Source organism: Schistocerca cancellata, chromosome 2 (assembly GCF_023864275.1).
Source record: "Schistocerca cancellata isolate TAMUIC-IGC-003103 chromosome 2, iqSchCanc2.1, whole genome shotgun sequence".
Classification (NCBI taxonomy): Eukaryota; Metazoa; Arthropoda; class Insecta; order Orthoptera; family Acrididae; genus Schistocerca; species Schistocerca cancellata.
Genome location: NC_064627.1, coordinates 581,670,756 through 581,686,704, shown reverse-complemented (window position 1 = coordinate 581,686,704; position 15,949 = coordinate 581,670,756). Strand labels below are relative to the sequence as shown.

At 44.6% G+C, this 15,949-nt stretch overlaps 1 protein-coding gene across 2 annotated transcripts in view; it reads left to right on the top strand.

The window, feature by feature from the left end:
• Positions 1 to 15,949, top strand: part of LOC126162191 (protein timeless) — a 408,622-nt gene that overhangs the window by 346,607 nt on the left and 46,066 nt on the right. For both annotated transcript variants that reach the window (XM_049918518.1, XM_049918519.1), the window contains 2 exons: positions 6,185 to 6,341; positions 6,801 to 6,947. In XM_049918518.1, coding sequence (XP_049774475.1) covers positions 6,185 to 6,341; positions 6,801 to 6,947 — 304 coding nt within the window. The remainder of the gene's footprint in view (positions 1 to 6,184; positions 6,342 to 6,800; positions 6,948 to 15,949) is intronic.

The window sequence follows — 15,949 nt, the reverse complement described above, 5'->3', positions numbered from 1 at the left end:
ACTGTAATTGTGCCAAAATATAGCACATTTATATGGACAATGTTCAGACAGACTATTATGATAGTTATATGTTCTACATTTGGTGGATCATATTTGACGAACATGTTTTTTTTATCCATTGATGTACACTGTTTTTCTCCTGTGAAGGCAGGTGTAATAACAGAAACTGGTAGCGAATAAACATACAATTGCTTTCAAAAAATTTAACACATGTAGACAGTCACCTACAAAAAGTTTTATATTGAAAAAAGTTTGCAAGTTGTCTGAGAATATCAGCTTAAGAATATCATCATCATCATCATCATTTAAGACTGATTATGCCTTTCAGCGTTCAGTCTGGAGCATAACCCCCCTTATACAGTTCCTCCATGATCCCCTATTCAGTGCTAACATTGGTGCCTCTTCTGATGTTATACCTATTACTTCAAAATCATTCTTAACCGAATCCAGGTACCTTCTCCTCGGTCTGCCCCGACTCCTCCTACCCTCTACTGCTGAATCCGTGAGTCTCTTGGGTAACCTTGCTTCTCCCATGCGTGTAACATGACCCCACCATCTAAGCCTGTTCGCCCTGACTGCTACATCTATAGAGTTCATTCCCAGTTTTTCTTTGATTTTCTCATTGTGGACACCCTCCTGCCATTGTTCCCATCTACTAGTACCTGCAATCATCCTAGCTACTTTCATATCCGTAACCTCAACCTTGTTGATAAGGTAACCTGAATCCACCCAGCTTTCGCTCACATACAACAAAGTTGGTCGAAAGATTTAACAGTGCACAGATTACTTAGTCTTGGTACTGACTTCCTTCTTGCAGAAGAGAGTAGATCGTAGCTGAGCGCTCACTGCATTAGCTTTGCTACACCTCGCTTCCAGTTCTTTCACTATGTTGCCATCCTGTGAGAATATGCATCTTAAGTACTTGAAACCGTCCACCTGTTCTAACTTTGTTCCTCCTATTTGGCACTCAATCCGTTTATATTTCTTTCCCACTGACATTACTTTCATTTTGGAGATGCTAATCTTCATACCATAGTCCTTACATTTCTGATCTAGCTCTGAAATATTACTTTGCAAATTTTCAATCGAATCTGCCATCACAACTAAGTCATCCGCATATGCAAGACTGCTTATTTTGTGTTCACATATCTTAATCTCACCCAGCCAGTCTATTGTTTTCAACATATGATCTATAAATAATATGAACAACAGTGGAGACAGGTTGCAGCTTTGTCTTACCCGTGAAACTACTCTGAACCATGAACTCAATTTACCGTCAACTCTAACTGCTGCCTGACTATCCATGTAAAGACCTTTAATTGCTTGCAAAAGTTTGCCTCCTATTCCATAATCTTGAACAGACAATAACTTCCTCCTAGGAACCCGGTCATATGCCTTTTCTAGATCTATAAAGCATAGATACAATTCCCTGTTCCACTCATAACACTTCTCCATTATTTGCCGTAAGCTAAAGATCTGGTCCTGACAACCTCTAAGAGGCCTAAACCCACACTGATTTTCATCCAATTGGTCCTCAACTAATACTCGCACTTTCCTTTCAACAATACCTGAGAAGATTTTACCCACAACGCTGATTAAAGAGATACCTCTGTAGTTGTTACAATCTTTTCTGTTTCCATGTTTAAAGATTGGTGTGATTACTGCTTTTGTCCAGTCTGATGGAACCTGTCCCAACTCCCAGGCCATTTCAATTATCCTGTGTAGCCATTTAAGACCTGACATTCCACTGTATTTGATGAGTTCCGACTTAATTTCATCCACCCCAGCCGCTTTATTGCACTGCAATCTATTGACCATTTTTTCCACTTCCTCAAATGTGACCCTATTTCCATCATCATTCCTATCCCATTCTACCTCGAAATCTGAAACATTACTGATTGCATTTTCACCTACATTGAGCAACTCTTGAAAATATTCCCTCCATCTGCCCAAGACATCCTCAAGATTCACCAGCAGTTTTCCTGACCTGTCCAAAATACTTGACATTTCCTTCTTACCTCCCTTTCGAAGACTGCTAATTACACTCCAGAATGGTTTTCCAGCAGCTTGACCCATAGTCTCCAACCTGTTTCCAAAGTCTTCCCACGGTTTCTTCTTGGATGCTGCAATTATCTGTTTGGCTTTGTTTCTTTCTTCAACATAACTTTCTCTGTCTACCTGGGTTCTGGTATGTAGCCATTTTTGATACGCCTTCTTTTTCCTTTTACAGGCTGCCTTGACTGTATCATTCCACCAAGCTGTTTGCTTCATCCTACTTTTACACACTACTGTTCCAAGACATTCTTTAGCCACTTCTAGTACTGTGTCCCTGTACCTTGTGCATTCCTTTTCCAATGACTGTAAATGACTACATTCAACTAACTGGTACCTTTCTGAGATCGCTGTTATGTACTTGTGCCTGATTTCCTTATCCTGAAGTTTCTCCACTCTTATCCTCCTACATATGGAGCTGACCTCCTGCACTTTCGGCCTCACAATCCCAATTTCGCTGCAGATTAAATAATGATCAGTTTCATCAAAGAATCCCCTGAATACACGTGTGTCCCTCACAGCCTTCCTGAATTCCTGATCTGTTATTATATAGTCAATGACAGATCTGGTTCCCCTGCCTTCCCAAGTATACCGGTGAATGGTCTTATGTTTAAAAAAGGAGTTTGTGATTACTAAGCCCATACTGGCACAGAAATCCAAGAGTTGTTTCCTGTTCCTGTTGACCTCCATATCCTCTCCAAATTTACCCATAACCTTTTCATACCCTTCTGTTCGATTTCCAATCCTGGCGTTAAAATCACCCATGAGCAGAACACTGTCCTTGTCCTTTACTCTAACAACTACATCACTGAGTGCCTCATAAAAACTACCCATCTTAACTTGATCTGTCCCTTCACAATGCGAATATACTGACACAATCCTAATTTTCTTACTAGACACTGTCAAATCTATCCACATCAGTCGTTCGTTTACATACCTTACTGCAACTACGCTGGGTTCCATTTCTTTCCTGACGTAAAGCCCTACACCCCATTGTGCTATTCCTGCTTTGACTCCTCACAGGTAGACCTTGTATTTTCCCACTTCCTCTTCTTTATCTCCCCTTACCCGAATGTCACTAACAGCTAAAACGTCCAGCCCCATCTTACTTGCAGCCTCTGCCAGCTCTACCTTCTTCCCAGAGTAGCCCCCATGGATATTAATAGCTCCCCATCTCATTACCATTTGTTTGCCAAGTCGTATCTTAGGAGTTCCTGGTTTGTCTGTCAGAGGTGGGACTCCGTCACCTCCAAAGGTCCGAGGCATTTTGCTCTGATTGTTGCCAGCATCATATTTAAAGTACCAGGGAAGCAGGTTGCTAGCCTTACTTGCCCCGAGTCCCATTGGGTTTTACCCCTAACGGCTGAGGGACTAACCGGTGGATTTGGTAGTCTTTGCCGTATGAGCACAAAGGTGACCACGACTCAGAATATGTCCGAGATGCCCAGCCTTATTCCAAAGTTACTGGTATCCCAACTGTCGGGACCACTTACTTGGCCACTCATACGTTGCCCGTGGTTTATGGACTAGGACATGCCTACAGGAACCCACACCATGAACCACGCTTAAGAATATATGGTAAAAATGTCAACAAACAACCATGAAGGGAGATTTTCAACAATCGGTATTTTTCCTACTGAGAAATCATGATCTTTCTGGGTTTTCTCAGGAACCATCCATGAACAAATGGTGCTTTTATAAGCCTCCTAAGGTCCCCCTAGACCACACTTAATGCAAAAGAACCAATTGATTTGCTCAATTTGCCTGAACTGGAGGAAATGTGTAATGTTTAAGTTTTGACTCTGTGTTGTAGGATATAGGTATAAAAATGGTTGCTATGCCAAGGGCTATGCAAATCACTTGACCCCTTATGTTTGTGATCAATAGAACCCAAGATACAATACCTGAAAAAACACATTCTCGCATGTGGCCTTTTGGGACACATTGGTACCATGCAAGTCATGTATGGACTGGTAAAAACAATATCCACATATGCAGAGATCAGATACTTAAGGCAACAATGAGGAATGTGGTATTACATGCACTAAGAATAAATTGTGCTGAACAACTAGAGAAAGAAGAGAGAGAAATACTAGGCCCTAAAAGATTTTGTGAGAAAGTCAGTATAGAGAATTCAAGCTGAAAAGGCAAGGTTTGTCAGACATGTAATCAGGATGAATATGGATAGAATCATGAAAAAAGTATGGGAAACAATGGGGAGGACAAGAGGAAAGATAGGAACCAAGTCAGTTGGTGAACTCTGGAAGGATTGATTAGAATTTGAGATCAATTTGGAAGAAAAGGAAAATCAGAGAAGTGAGTGCAGACTGACACATATGCCAGAGATCGATGACAAAGAATGATACAGGAAAAGGATAGAATGTCACTAGTGGAGCAGACAGAAGAAGAGGATACTGAATATCTTCCAAGGAGGACGAGGTGGTGGGAGGAGAAGAGGAAAATGCAATCCATGAAGTGGCTGCCCATAGTCGTGTCCTACTGAGGACAATAATGCAAGAAGAAAAAAATATGCTCTTTGGTCCTACAAAAATGTTTCAGTCAAGACTGATGTCAGAAGTAATTTCACAATATAACAGTGTCCACAGGGTGACAACTGCCTGCCTAGCATCCACAGACTAGCAACTTTAGAGATATTAATTAGACGTTATCAGGTATCAGATGTATTCAGTATGTGTTGATATTGAACAAAGAGACTGGGATACATTATTGCGTGTTGTGACAGAATGCAGCAAAGCAAGACATTGTAGATTTCACATATTTTTTCCTGATCCATGGTTAAGAGGCTAAGACGAGGACGAAGAAAATGCTTCCTGCTCAGCCTGACAATGTTCTGAATGGTTCTTTAGTTTAAAATTTTTTAATCGATTTCTGGAAACTATTAACTGAATTGTTCCTCAATATAGTCCGAAGGAACCTGAAAAATAAATAAATAAATAGAATACATCAAACAGTTCATGACTGGAACCTAAGAAGCAAGGACATTGAACACCCAGGGTCAGTACCACAAATGTTATAAACACTGATCAATAAGCTTCAATCCAGGTGACATAGTATGGATTTTTATACATTTGCAGAATGTTAGACTATCAGAAAATAAAGTAGAACCCTGCTTTGCCTGTGTCACATTTCTTAGAAAGACACGGTTGATGATCCTATATTGTTGAAAGTTCGTCCATATGCTTCACATGAAGCCCTATCATAGTACATTATGGGTTTCCAATACAGAGGTCATAAAGACTAACCCAACATTTTAATGCCTGAATTGAAGTCATTCCTTTTAATAATTGCAATCTCCATGAGAATGTGAGAACGTGACTAGAATGTGAATATTTATCACAACCTCCACATGAAGGACCACTAACAACAGCTCTGAGAAGCTCTAGTCTACTCTGAAACAGCAATGCTGCACTGTGTGCTTTGTGGTATAATGGTTGTAGTTGCTACCTGAAAAGTGTGGGTCACTGGTTTGATCCCCAACTTATGCAATTGTTTGTAATTTGAAATATGTGGTTGCTAGAAGATTCTGGAACTTGCTTATGTGTGTGATCAGCAAATGTACTTTCAGTGTGATGTCTTGTTGATGATTCGACTCTCATAACTGATAGTTGATTGTGGATTCTACACAACAATACTCATATGAAGTAGAAAATTTGTAGGGTTTGCACAAAGCCTTATTCCAAGACAGTGGTGCAATGCATACAACAAAAATTGTTCCTTCATACTTTTTACTGTACCTCTCATGCTTCTACTGTCAATATTTAAAAATTTTTAAAAAGTTGGCCTTTATAACTGCTTAATGTGGAAGACTACTGAACTATTTATGTTAATATTTTAATTTGAACATCTTTCCTCTGTTGTTGTCTTACAGCTGTTAGGTCATTGTTTCAGAGCTGAAAAGTAGTAGTAGATAATAGTGACATTGAATTTTGAACTGTCAGCTTCTGTTTCAGACTCAGTTATGGAAAATGTGACAAAGCTCACAAAAATTTCTGAAATTTGCATTTTTGCTCATTCTTGCTCTAACTCGGGTAATAAGATCTCTACAATTTGTCAGTTGTTTACTGTTTAGTATGCACAGTTACCTATATTCAGTAACTGTTCTTAATTCCAGGTTACAACTGAAGTAAAACAAACAGCTCATAACAATGCAGAACTTGTTAGCTCCAAAGCAGTTAATAGCAGTAGAACAATATGGGAAAAGGAAGAAGCGACTGGTTTAGACTTCAGACTGACTGAAGATGTTGATGACAGAGTTACATCACTTAAAGGTTTGTTGTTTTTCTTGTACATATAAAAAAATCAAACTACAATAATGGAATAATAGAAATATCAGGATGAAAATAATAAATAAAAAGGAGAAAAGCCAAGTACTTGCTTTGGCTAGTTGATGACTGGCTCATAGATGCACAAAACAGTACAGAGGCTTAGCCAACTTTTGAGCTACTTTTTGTTCTAGTGTAAGTACACACAACCTTTCCCACAAGTGATATGTATCAGTATCTGTGTGCTTGTGGCGAGAATATCTATATCAATTAGAAAAAGACCTTTAAATTGAAACCTTGTAACTCCTCTGTAATGTTAAGTGAGTCTGTGAGCCATGCACTGATAAACAAGATGTGAGCAGTTGACTTTATTTATTTTTTAAATTTTTCATTAAAAAGTCCAATGATAATTTTACCTTCATACAGGTAGAAGGTCAGTAACCCCAGATTTTTTTCAAATTACAGATCATCTGTTGAAGGAAAATAAGGGGAATGGGTTAAAATGGCTTCAGAAAGTTCTTATTGACATCTGTCACGTAAAACTTGCAACAGAGAATCACCAGATGGACAATGAAAAGGTTATTCTGGAACCTGTGGCCTACTATTGTTCATGTAAGTTAAATCATGTTCAAATATATGAACTTATTTTATTAACAGCTTGTGAGCGCTGTGGGAATTGTTTTATTCGTCACTCCTTCTTCTTCTTCTTCTTCTTCTTCTTCTTCTTCTTACATATCTAGGATCACTATGATGTCTTCCCTCATGTATCAGCTCAGTGTGTTAAAAATGCTGAGAATCACAGTCTGTAGAATACTGCATTGTCTAGTGCTTGGACTGCAGTGTCATATTAGTTGACATGGAAATGTAAAAGCTAGTAATTTCCACATTTTACATGCCATTACCAGGAATTATTTCAAATGTTATCATTAACTTTGAAGAGCATTAAAATTTCCTAGTAGAACTAGGAAGACATTGTATGTTGATGGTACACCACCATCTTTACATGAAATTGTTACACAGAAGACATTCTGATCATTTGTAAATGGTTTAAGTGGCACCAAAATTAGTGTCCAGTCACCCGTGGGTAAGAAAAGAACTGAAGCCGTGGGTAGCAAAGCAAAAGAGAAATGTTTAACTCTGTTTCCAGATGTTCCTTTACAAAGGAAAACCCAAGAGTACTGCCCCAATCTAATCCTCATATCATTGAAAGGATGAGTGAAACAGATATTAGTTTCAGTGGCATTGAGAAGCAGCTGAAAACATTTAAAATTGAACAAAGCCCCTGGGCCCAATAGAATCCCAATCAGATTGTATATCCAGTTGCAGCTGAATTAGCCTCTCTGTTAATTATAATGTATTACAGATCCCTCAAACAAAATCAGGGCACAGTAGTTGGTAGAAAACATAGGCCACACAAATCTACGAGAAGGATTGCAGAAGTGATCCATAAAGCTACAGTCCAATATTCTGGACATCCATTTATTGTAGAATCTTAGAACATATTCTGAGCTCATGTGTAATGAGATATCTCAAGCAGAACAATCTTGAAAATGTGGATCATGTGACACCTAATGTGCTCGATTCTCACATGACATTCTGTAAGCAATGGATCAAGGCAGCCAGGTTAGATGATGTCTGAAAAACATTTCACCCTGTACCACACCTACGCATATTATCAATGGTATGAACAGCTGGAGTACCAGGTGAAATTTGTGATTAGATTGGTACAGAGGACACAGCAATTATCTCAGATGCAGAGTCATCGATAGATGTAGAAATAACTTTGGGTGTACCTCAGGGAAATGTGTTGAGTTCCTTGCTGTTCATGTTGTACATTAGTGACCTTGTGGACAATTTTAATAGTAATGTCAGACATTTCTCAGATAAAGCAGTTATCTATAATGAAGCACAGTCTGAACAAAGCTGCACAAATATTCAGCCAGACTTTTATAAGTTTTCAAAGTGGTGCAGAGATTGGCAACTTGCTTTAAATGTTCAGAAATGTAAAATTGTGCACTTCGCAAAATGACAGAAACATAGTATACTATGAATACAATATTCCTGATTCACAGTTGGAATTGGTCAATTCATACAAATACCTGAGTGTAACACACTGTAGGAACATGAAATGGAATGATCATATAAATCCAGTCATGGGTAAAGCAGGTAGCAGACTTCGGTAGATTACTAGGGAAATGCAATCAGTCTACAAAGGAGATTTCTTACAAAACACTTGTGTATCCACCCTAGAATATTGCCTAAGTGTGTGGGACCCTGTTCCAAATAGGACTAACAGTAGATATTGAACATATAAGGTGAGGCTATAAAATAACGTGGCTAATGCCGACAAAGAGTAAGTATGCGTGTGTGAAAGATGAATGACCAGTAGCTGTGAAGCGGGAAGCCATCTCAGTTGAATGCTGCCATCTCTGGTGTATGTAGACAAATCATTGTGCCATGGCCTTCATTGGTGTAAGATCTGTTATTTTGTTTTGCCAGAAAAATATTAAGTGTAATAACAGAGCAACAAATCGTCATAAAGGTTTCTTGTGAAACTAGGAAAAACTGTTACTGAAACCTATCTTTTACTAATTTTTACTAAACGAAGTGTGTGGCAAAGAATGTTTATCACATACATGAGTGTTTGAGTGGCTCAGGCATTTTCCAGGAGGCTGAGAAGACGTTGAAGAAAACTCATTCCCAGGACACTCTTCAACATCATCAGAGTAGGTATTCTGATATGATCTGTGGCGACAGTCGACTGTCAGTAACTTCACCGGTGAAGCGCAGAGTAAACGGTCTGTGGAGACTCGAGCTTCTTTGGGAGTCCCGTCTGCGACTTGACTAGTGATACACATGTCGTGAAATTGTGCATTGTTTTTCTTGTGTTTCTGTAAATATACGAACCGTAATAAAAGTGCCTTATCGTAATAAGTTGGAGTTTTCGGTGCATGGTCCACCACTATAGCCATAAAAACCCACATTGGTGACCCCGAGTCGCGAATATACGTTGCAGTCGCTCACTGTGTATCACCGGTTTCGCACCAATAGACAATGTCGCAGCCTCCAGTTTTTACGGCAGTGCACGACGCCGTGACCGCAGAATGGACATTCGACTGTGAAGCGCAACGCTTCACCCCGTGTGCCACTAATACACTGGGAATGTTCGTATCTCCCGTGTTTGCCTCGCCTGGCCGGACAACTCTAACCTCTGCTGGCATACCACACCGGGCGCTGTACACGTCGTCGCGGACGCCTTCTATGGCATTCTACACTCAACAGAATGCCCCTTCAGCACAGGACCCCGGAAACCCCGAGTTTCTACCGCACAACATGGACCACGCGGCTGGCCAGTTTCTGGGTCCACATGTACAGCCGCCGTTTAATGTGCCCCCCTTCACGCCGGTCGAAGGGACACTCGCGCCAACCGCACCTGACCATTTATACGCCTATCCGTCCTGCCGCCCCGCGCACACCTCGGGCGACGCACCTGTCGTGGTTCCGCCCCATCACTCGGTGCTCAATCGCGATCTCGTGCCTCTGCTCGAGATTCCGGCTGCACCGGCAGTTGACCCACCCGCGCCTGCCGCGCAGTGCTTGTCGTGTGGCCGTACAGATTCCGTGCCTACAAGGACTGGATACCACATCTCGCCTACACAGCTAACGGACGTTCAACACAACACATCGCCTGCCACGGAGGCACATTTCGCACCAGTGAACACCATGCAGAATCCCCGTGCATTTCGTGCCTTTCCTACAGCCCCGCTTACACTGGCCCCCGGCTGTTTTCCGAAGCTGCCACCGTTACAAATGGACAACCCAGTGATGTGGTTTACCTCAGTGGACAACATGTTGGACATACACGGTATTGCGGACAACACCACCCGTTTCTTCGTGTGTTTAGTGAACCACCTGCACGACCACCCTGATCTCATCAGTGACTTACTCCTGAACCCACCTAAGAGCAACAAATATGCCTCTGCTCATGCATTACTTATCGAACGCCTCTCTCGTCCGCCGGCCGATACTATTCACAACATAATTTACGACGAGACTTTAGGTGACAGAACACCCTCACAGCTGTGGTGACACTTGCGTGCACAGGTCGGTACCGAGATCCTGCTGAACTTAGCGCTCTGGGCATTGTGGTTGGTGAAGCTGCCGCAAGAACTACAGTTACATTTGCTTCCACATACCGCAGTGTCACTCGAGGATAAACTACGGCTGGCGGACCAGGCATACGCCATTATTCGTCACAGACACCTTCCCCCGCGCAGCACAGTGTCTAACACCGCCGAGGTTGGTAACCCTGTGGGTATACTTCCACCGTCGGGCGGTAGAGGCCGGGCATGTGCATATCGCGGACAGCACACGGAACAGCAGCCACCTAGCGGCCAAGACCGGGAACCGCCAGCGGGTTGGCAACAGCTGCTCCCCACCCCAACCGGGCTAGCACCTGCCCGCCCCGCCCTCCCCCCGCCTGACGCTTCGGCTGGCGGGACGAGTACAGCCGACTCACGCATATGCTGGTTTCACACCACTTTCAGGGACGCCGCTAGCAACTGCCGTCCGCCCTGCGCGCTCCCAAACGCCGCACGCGGGCCGCAGTAGGCACCACGGCCCACAGATACAGGCAAAGGCACCCACAGGCATTGCATTCTGTCAGATCCCCCACCCCACGAGGATGTCTGTATGCCTTGGATGTAGGTTCGCACCGGTATTTTCTCGTTGATACTGGAGCAGACGTTAGTGTCATACCTCCCACATTTTCTGTAAAGGACACGACACCAACCAAACTGTCCCTTCGAGCAGCAAACACTTCGTGTCGAGAGTTTGGCCAAGTTACCTATTGAACTCATACCTGGTAAACAGTTCACTTGGTCCTTCTACGTGGCTGATGTCGAAGATCCAGTATTAGGCATCGACTTCCTTTTCCACTTCGGACTGTCTCCCGATCTTCAGTCAGCTGCACTATTGCACCACGCCTCGTCCACGCACATTGCATGTTCAGTCGCCTCTTTGGCCCCCCCTTCCCCTCGGCTGCCCGACGACCTGGACACAGCTCCCATCAAGTGCTCTTCATTGGCGGACAGCCTCACAATTTCCACCGTCCATCTCCAGCCCGAACGCCCTGCAGTTGACGATCTCCGTGCTCACAACATCGAACGGAACCATGCCAGATCATCGGCTACGCAAGCCCTCACCGAGGCACGACGCCTCACACAACGCCTGCCATCGCCGCCACCACCTGACACAGGAGATGCACCTCGTGGAACTTTGTCGACACCGAAGCAGACAGCTTCCCTGGCACATCAGGTTAGTGACTCTTGTGTGCTACCGATTCCCATTCACGACGGCCCCCAAATGAGTTCGCCAGCCAAGCTGAACGCCATCACGAATGGCACGACACACAAAATTGTCACGACAGATGGGCCTCCAGTGCGCCATAAAGCGCGCCGACTGCCACCACATAAACTACGCCTTTGCTAAAGCCGCAGTGGAGGAACTTCTGAGGACAGGCATCGTTCGCCCATCGGACAGTAACTGGTCCTCCCCCATACATTTAGTTCCCAAAAAGGACGGCACTGTGCGCCTGTGCGGCAACTATCGTCGCCTCAACGTGCGGACGGTATTAGACAATTACCCGATACCTCACATACAAGACTTTGCGCAAGTACTTAGCGGAGCACGCATTTTCAGTGTCTTGGACTGCCGCAAGGCATATTTATAGATACCAATGGAACAGAGTGACATCCCAAAGACAGCAGTAATCACACCTTTTGGCCTGTACGAATTTTGTTACATGCCTTATGGTCTCAAAAACCATTGGCAGCGTTTTATAGACTCACTTCTTTTTAACTGCACATATTGCTACGCATACCTCGATGACATACTAATTTTCTCCCCCTCGGACAGGGAACATGAACTCCACCTGGCCACCATACAGGACTTATTGACACGTAACAGAGTCGAGATCAATAATGACAAGTCACAACTCCGCTGCACGCTGTCACCCTTCTGGGGTACACAGTCTCCTCGGATGGTATATGCCCCCCACAGGAGTGGGTTGACTGCATTCGTGAGCTACCCCTCCCAGTGTCGTTTCGTGAATTACGCCGGTTTTTAGGAACTGTCAATTTCTACCATCATAACCTGCCGATGGTGGCAGCAATTCAAGCCCCTTTGACTGATGCATTGGCCGGGAAACAAACCTCAGGCAGTCGCCGAGTACCATGGTCTGACAACATGGTGAGAGCTTTTGAAGACCTTAAATCAGCGTTAGCACATGGTGTCACTCTCGCCCATCCTTTGCCAGATGCCAGCATCCCGATTACAGTGGATGCAAGTGATTTCGCAATCGGTGCAGTCCTACAACAGCATGTCAATGACACGACTCAACCACTCCGGTTTTTTTCCAAAAAATTATCTACAGCTCAACGTAAATGGTCAGCATTCAACAGAGAATTGCTTGCAGTTTATGAAGCTGTAAAATATTTCTGCACAGACATTGAAGGAAGGAATATAACAATTTTCACGGACCACCGCCCCCTCACGGAGGCTATCCGTAACCCCGCTACTGACCTTCCCCCACGTAGGTTCCGGCAAGTGGACTTAATTTGCCAATACACAACAGATATCCATTACATTCGAGGGTCAGAAAATGTGGTGGCTGACTACCTATCACGAATCACTGCAATTTAATCCCCCATTAATTTCGATGAATTGGCCCACTTACAGGACAGTGACACCGAATTGCACAACCTCCGACAGGACCCAGATACTTCCCTTCAGATCGTTTCGTGCAACCTACCGGGCTCGGCCAAGCCACTGTGGTATGATACATCCATGGGCACAGCTCGGCCTATTGTTCCCCCTGCGCTGCGTCACCAAGTGTTCACTACTTTACATAACCTGGCACATCCTGGTGCTAAGGCTACTACGCGCCTGGTTACAGAACGCTTTGTGTGGCCAGGTGTGAAGAGGGATTGTCGTACTTGGGCTCGCACTTGTTTACATTGCCAGCACAGCAAAGTTGGCAGGCACACACAACCCAGTCTAAGTAAATTCGACATCCCGAAAGGCCGCTTCCATCACGTACATGTGGATCTCGTAGGACCATTACCCGTGTCGGATGGTTTCAGGTATATCCTGTCCGGCATTGATCGCGTTACACGTTGGGTGGAGGCAATCCCCCTGCAGGACATCACAGCACATTCCGTAGCAAGTGCATTTGTATCCTCCTGGATAGCTCGATTTGGCTGTCCTACATCCATCTCCACCGACCAGGGAAGACAGTTTGAATCCCTGCTGTTTAACAAACTCTACGTCCTCTGGGGGGTGGATAGATTCTGCACTATGGCTTACTACCCCCAGAGCAATGGACTGGTCGAGCGGTGGCACAGAACGCTGAAAGCGGCACTCGTGCCACGGTGGTGAGTGGTGCGATGCCCTTCCCTGGGTTATGCTAGGAATATGCACGGCTTACAAGACAGACCTCCAGGCTTCACTCGCAGAGCTCCTGTATGGTGAGACCCTAGTCCTCCCTGCAGAGTTCCGACCTCCCCATGCTAGTTGAACAGGTCCGGACACACATAGCCGCGATCCGCACGCCTCCTCCACGGCCACATACCTGCCCTCGCGTGTTCAGGCATGCGGCACTGGACTCTTGTGAGTTCGTTATGTTACGGGATGACACAGTCAAACCAGCATTACAGCCACCCTACTCTGGCCCCCATCGAGTAGTGGCTCGCAGGGACAATACTATGGACATTCTCGTCAGTGGTCGCCGGCAGACAGTTTCCCTCCAACGCGTGAAACCAGCCTGGACGATCGAAGAATCTGTAACACACTGCCCCGAGTGAAGTGTTCTTCCATCAGATGGTGACAACCCCGATCCCACACAGACCACCCACCAACCTGCATCCCACCGTGATCGTATGTGCACCAAGCCCACACCTGAGGGCAACTTTGCGGTTGCGTACAATGATATTCTACCCTCGTTCCAAACAGGCACTGCGTGTGACAATCCACAACCTCAGGCTCTACCTCATGTCGCGTGTGACATTACACTGTCCCAAGTGTTGGTACCCAATACCTCCACAGAGTGTGCCAATGTTTCTCCTGAACTATGTTACTTTTCGCCCCCACCCCCCCTAGTGCACCCTACATCCACTGTTGACGAATTTGCATCACAATCAACGCCTCTGAGTGCCAACGCGACGAGCTTTCCTTGCAGCTCCATGAGGGATCCATCTTTGTCCTCCGCATAGGGGACACTTCACGTGGGTCCACACCCACGTCACACATCACCATCCTGCGCACAGTTCCTATCCCAAATGGGGTGGATACGGCTGCCATAACCGCAACGTTCAGCACCGACAGGATGCTCAAGATTTGCATCCCCCTCTCCACCGGTACTGCAATGACATCTCCTGTGCCCGTCCAGTTCCCGCGCGCAGGTCAACCAGGACACCGCCCCCCCCCCCCCCCCACTGGATGGCGGATTATACAAGCGCTATTCCACCCTGCACAGACAGTATGGATACTTAGCACACGCTGCTATCAACCAGCGAGCATCCCACAATGCCACTACACAGGAAGATACCCACGTCCTTCTCCCAGTGCTCCACACTCCCGCCGGGGTGGGGGGTGGGGGGTGGGGGGTGGGGGGTGGGGGGGACTCTGTGGCAACAGTCGACTGCCAGTACCTTCACCAGCGAAGTGCAGAGTAAACGGTCTTTGGAGACTCGAGCTTCTGTGGGAGTCCCGTCTGCGACTTGACTAGCGATACACGTGTCGTGAAATTGTGCATTGTTTTTCTTGTGTTTCTGTAAATATACGAACCGTAATAAAAGTGCCTTATCGTAATAAGTTGGAGTTTTCGGTGTGTGGTCCGCCACTATAGCCATAAAAACCCACAGATCTGACCATCATTCAAGTATTCAGTCAATTGCTGAAACCATATAAATTGACAACTAATGCACAAGGCAAATTTTACATAATAAATTTAATGTAAAAAAGTGTGTGAAAGACTGGTGCAAAAAATTCTCATGACTGAACAAAAGGAAGCCCATAACAATGTTTGTACTGACACTTTGAATATCATTGAAAATGATCATAATTTCTTCAAAAGAGTGATAACATGTGATGAATCTTGGATTTTCACTTATGATACAGAAACTAAGCTCCAATCCAGGCATTGGAAGGGCCCAAGTTCACCAAAAATGATAAGAGCTCGAATGAGCAAACTGAGATTCAAAGCATTGATGATTGTCCCCCTCCTACTGTATTCTAGGAATTGTGTATCTTCACTGTGTCCCTGAAGGTCAAACTACTAATCAACATTACTACCTTGAGGTTCTTGCTCAAACCCATGATAAAATGAAGAAAAAAGACCTGAATTTAGTTCTGCATTAAGACAATGCACTACATTGTCTGTTAAGAAGTTTCTAGTGGAGTACAGCATCCCAGTGTTAGACCATCCACCGTATTTGCCTAACCTAGAACTTTGTGACACTTATCTATTCTCCAAGGTCAAATCTGCATTAAAAGGGCCAAGATTTCAGTCCACTGAAGCAGTGGAAGAAGAAGTGGCACACGTCATCTAGAAACTC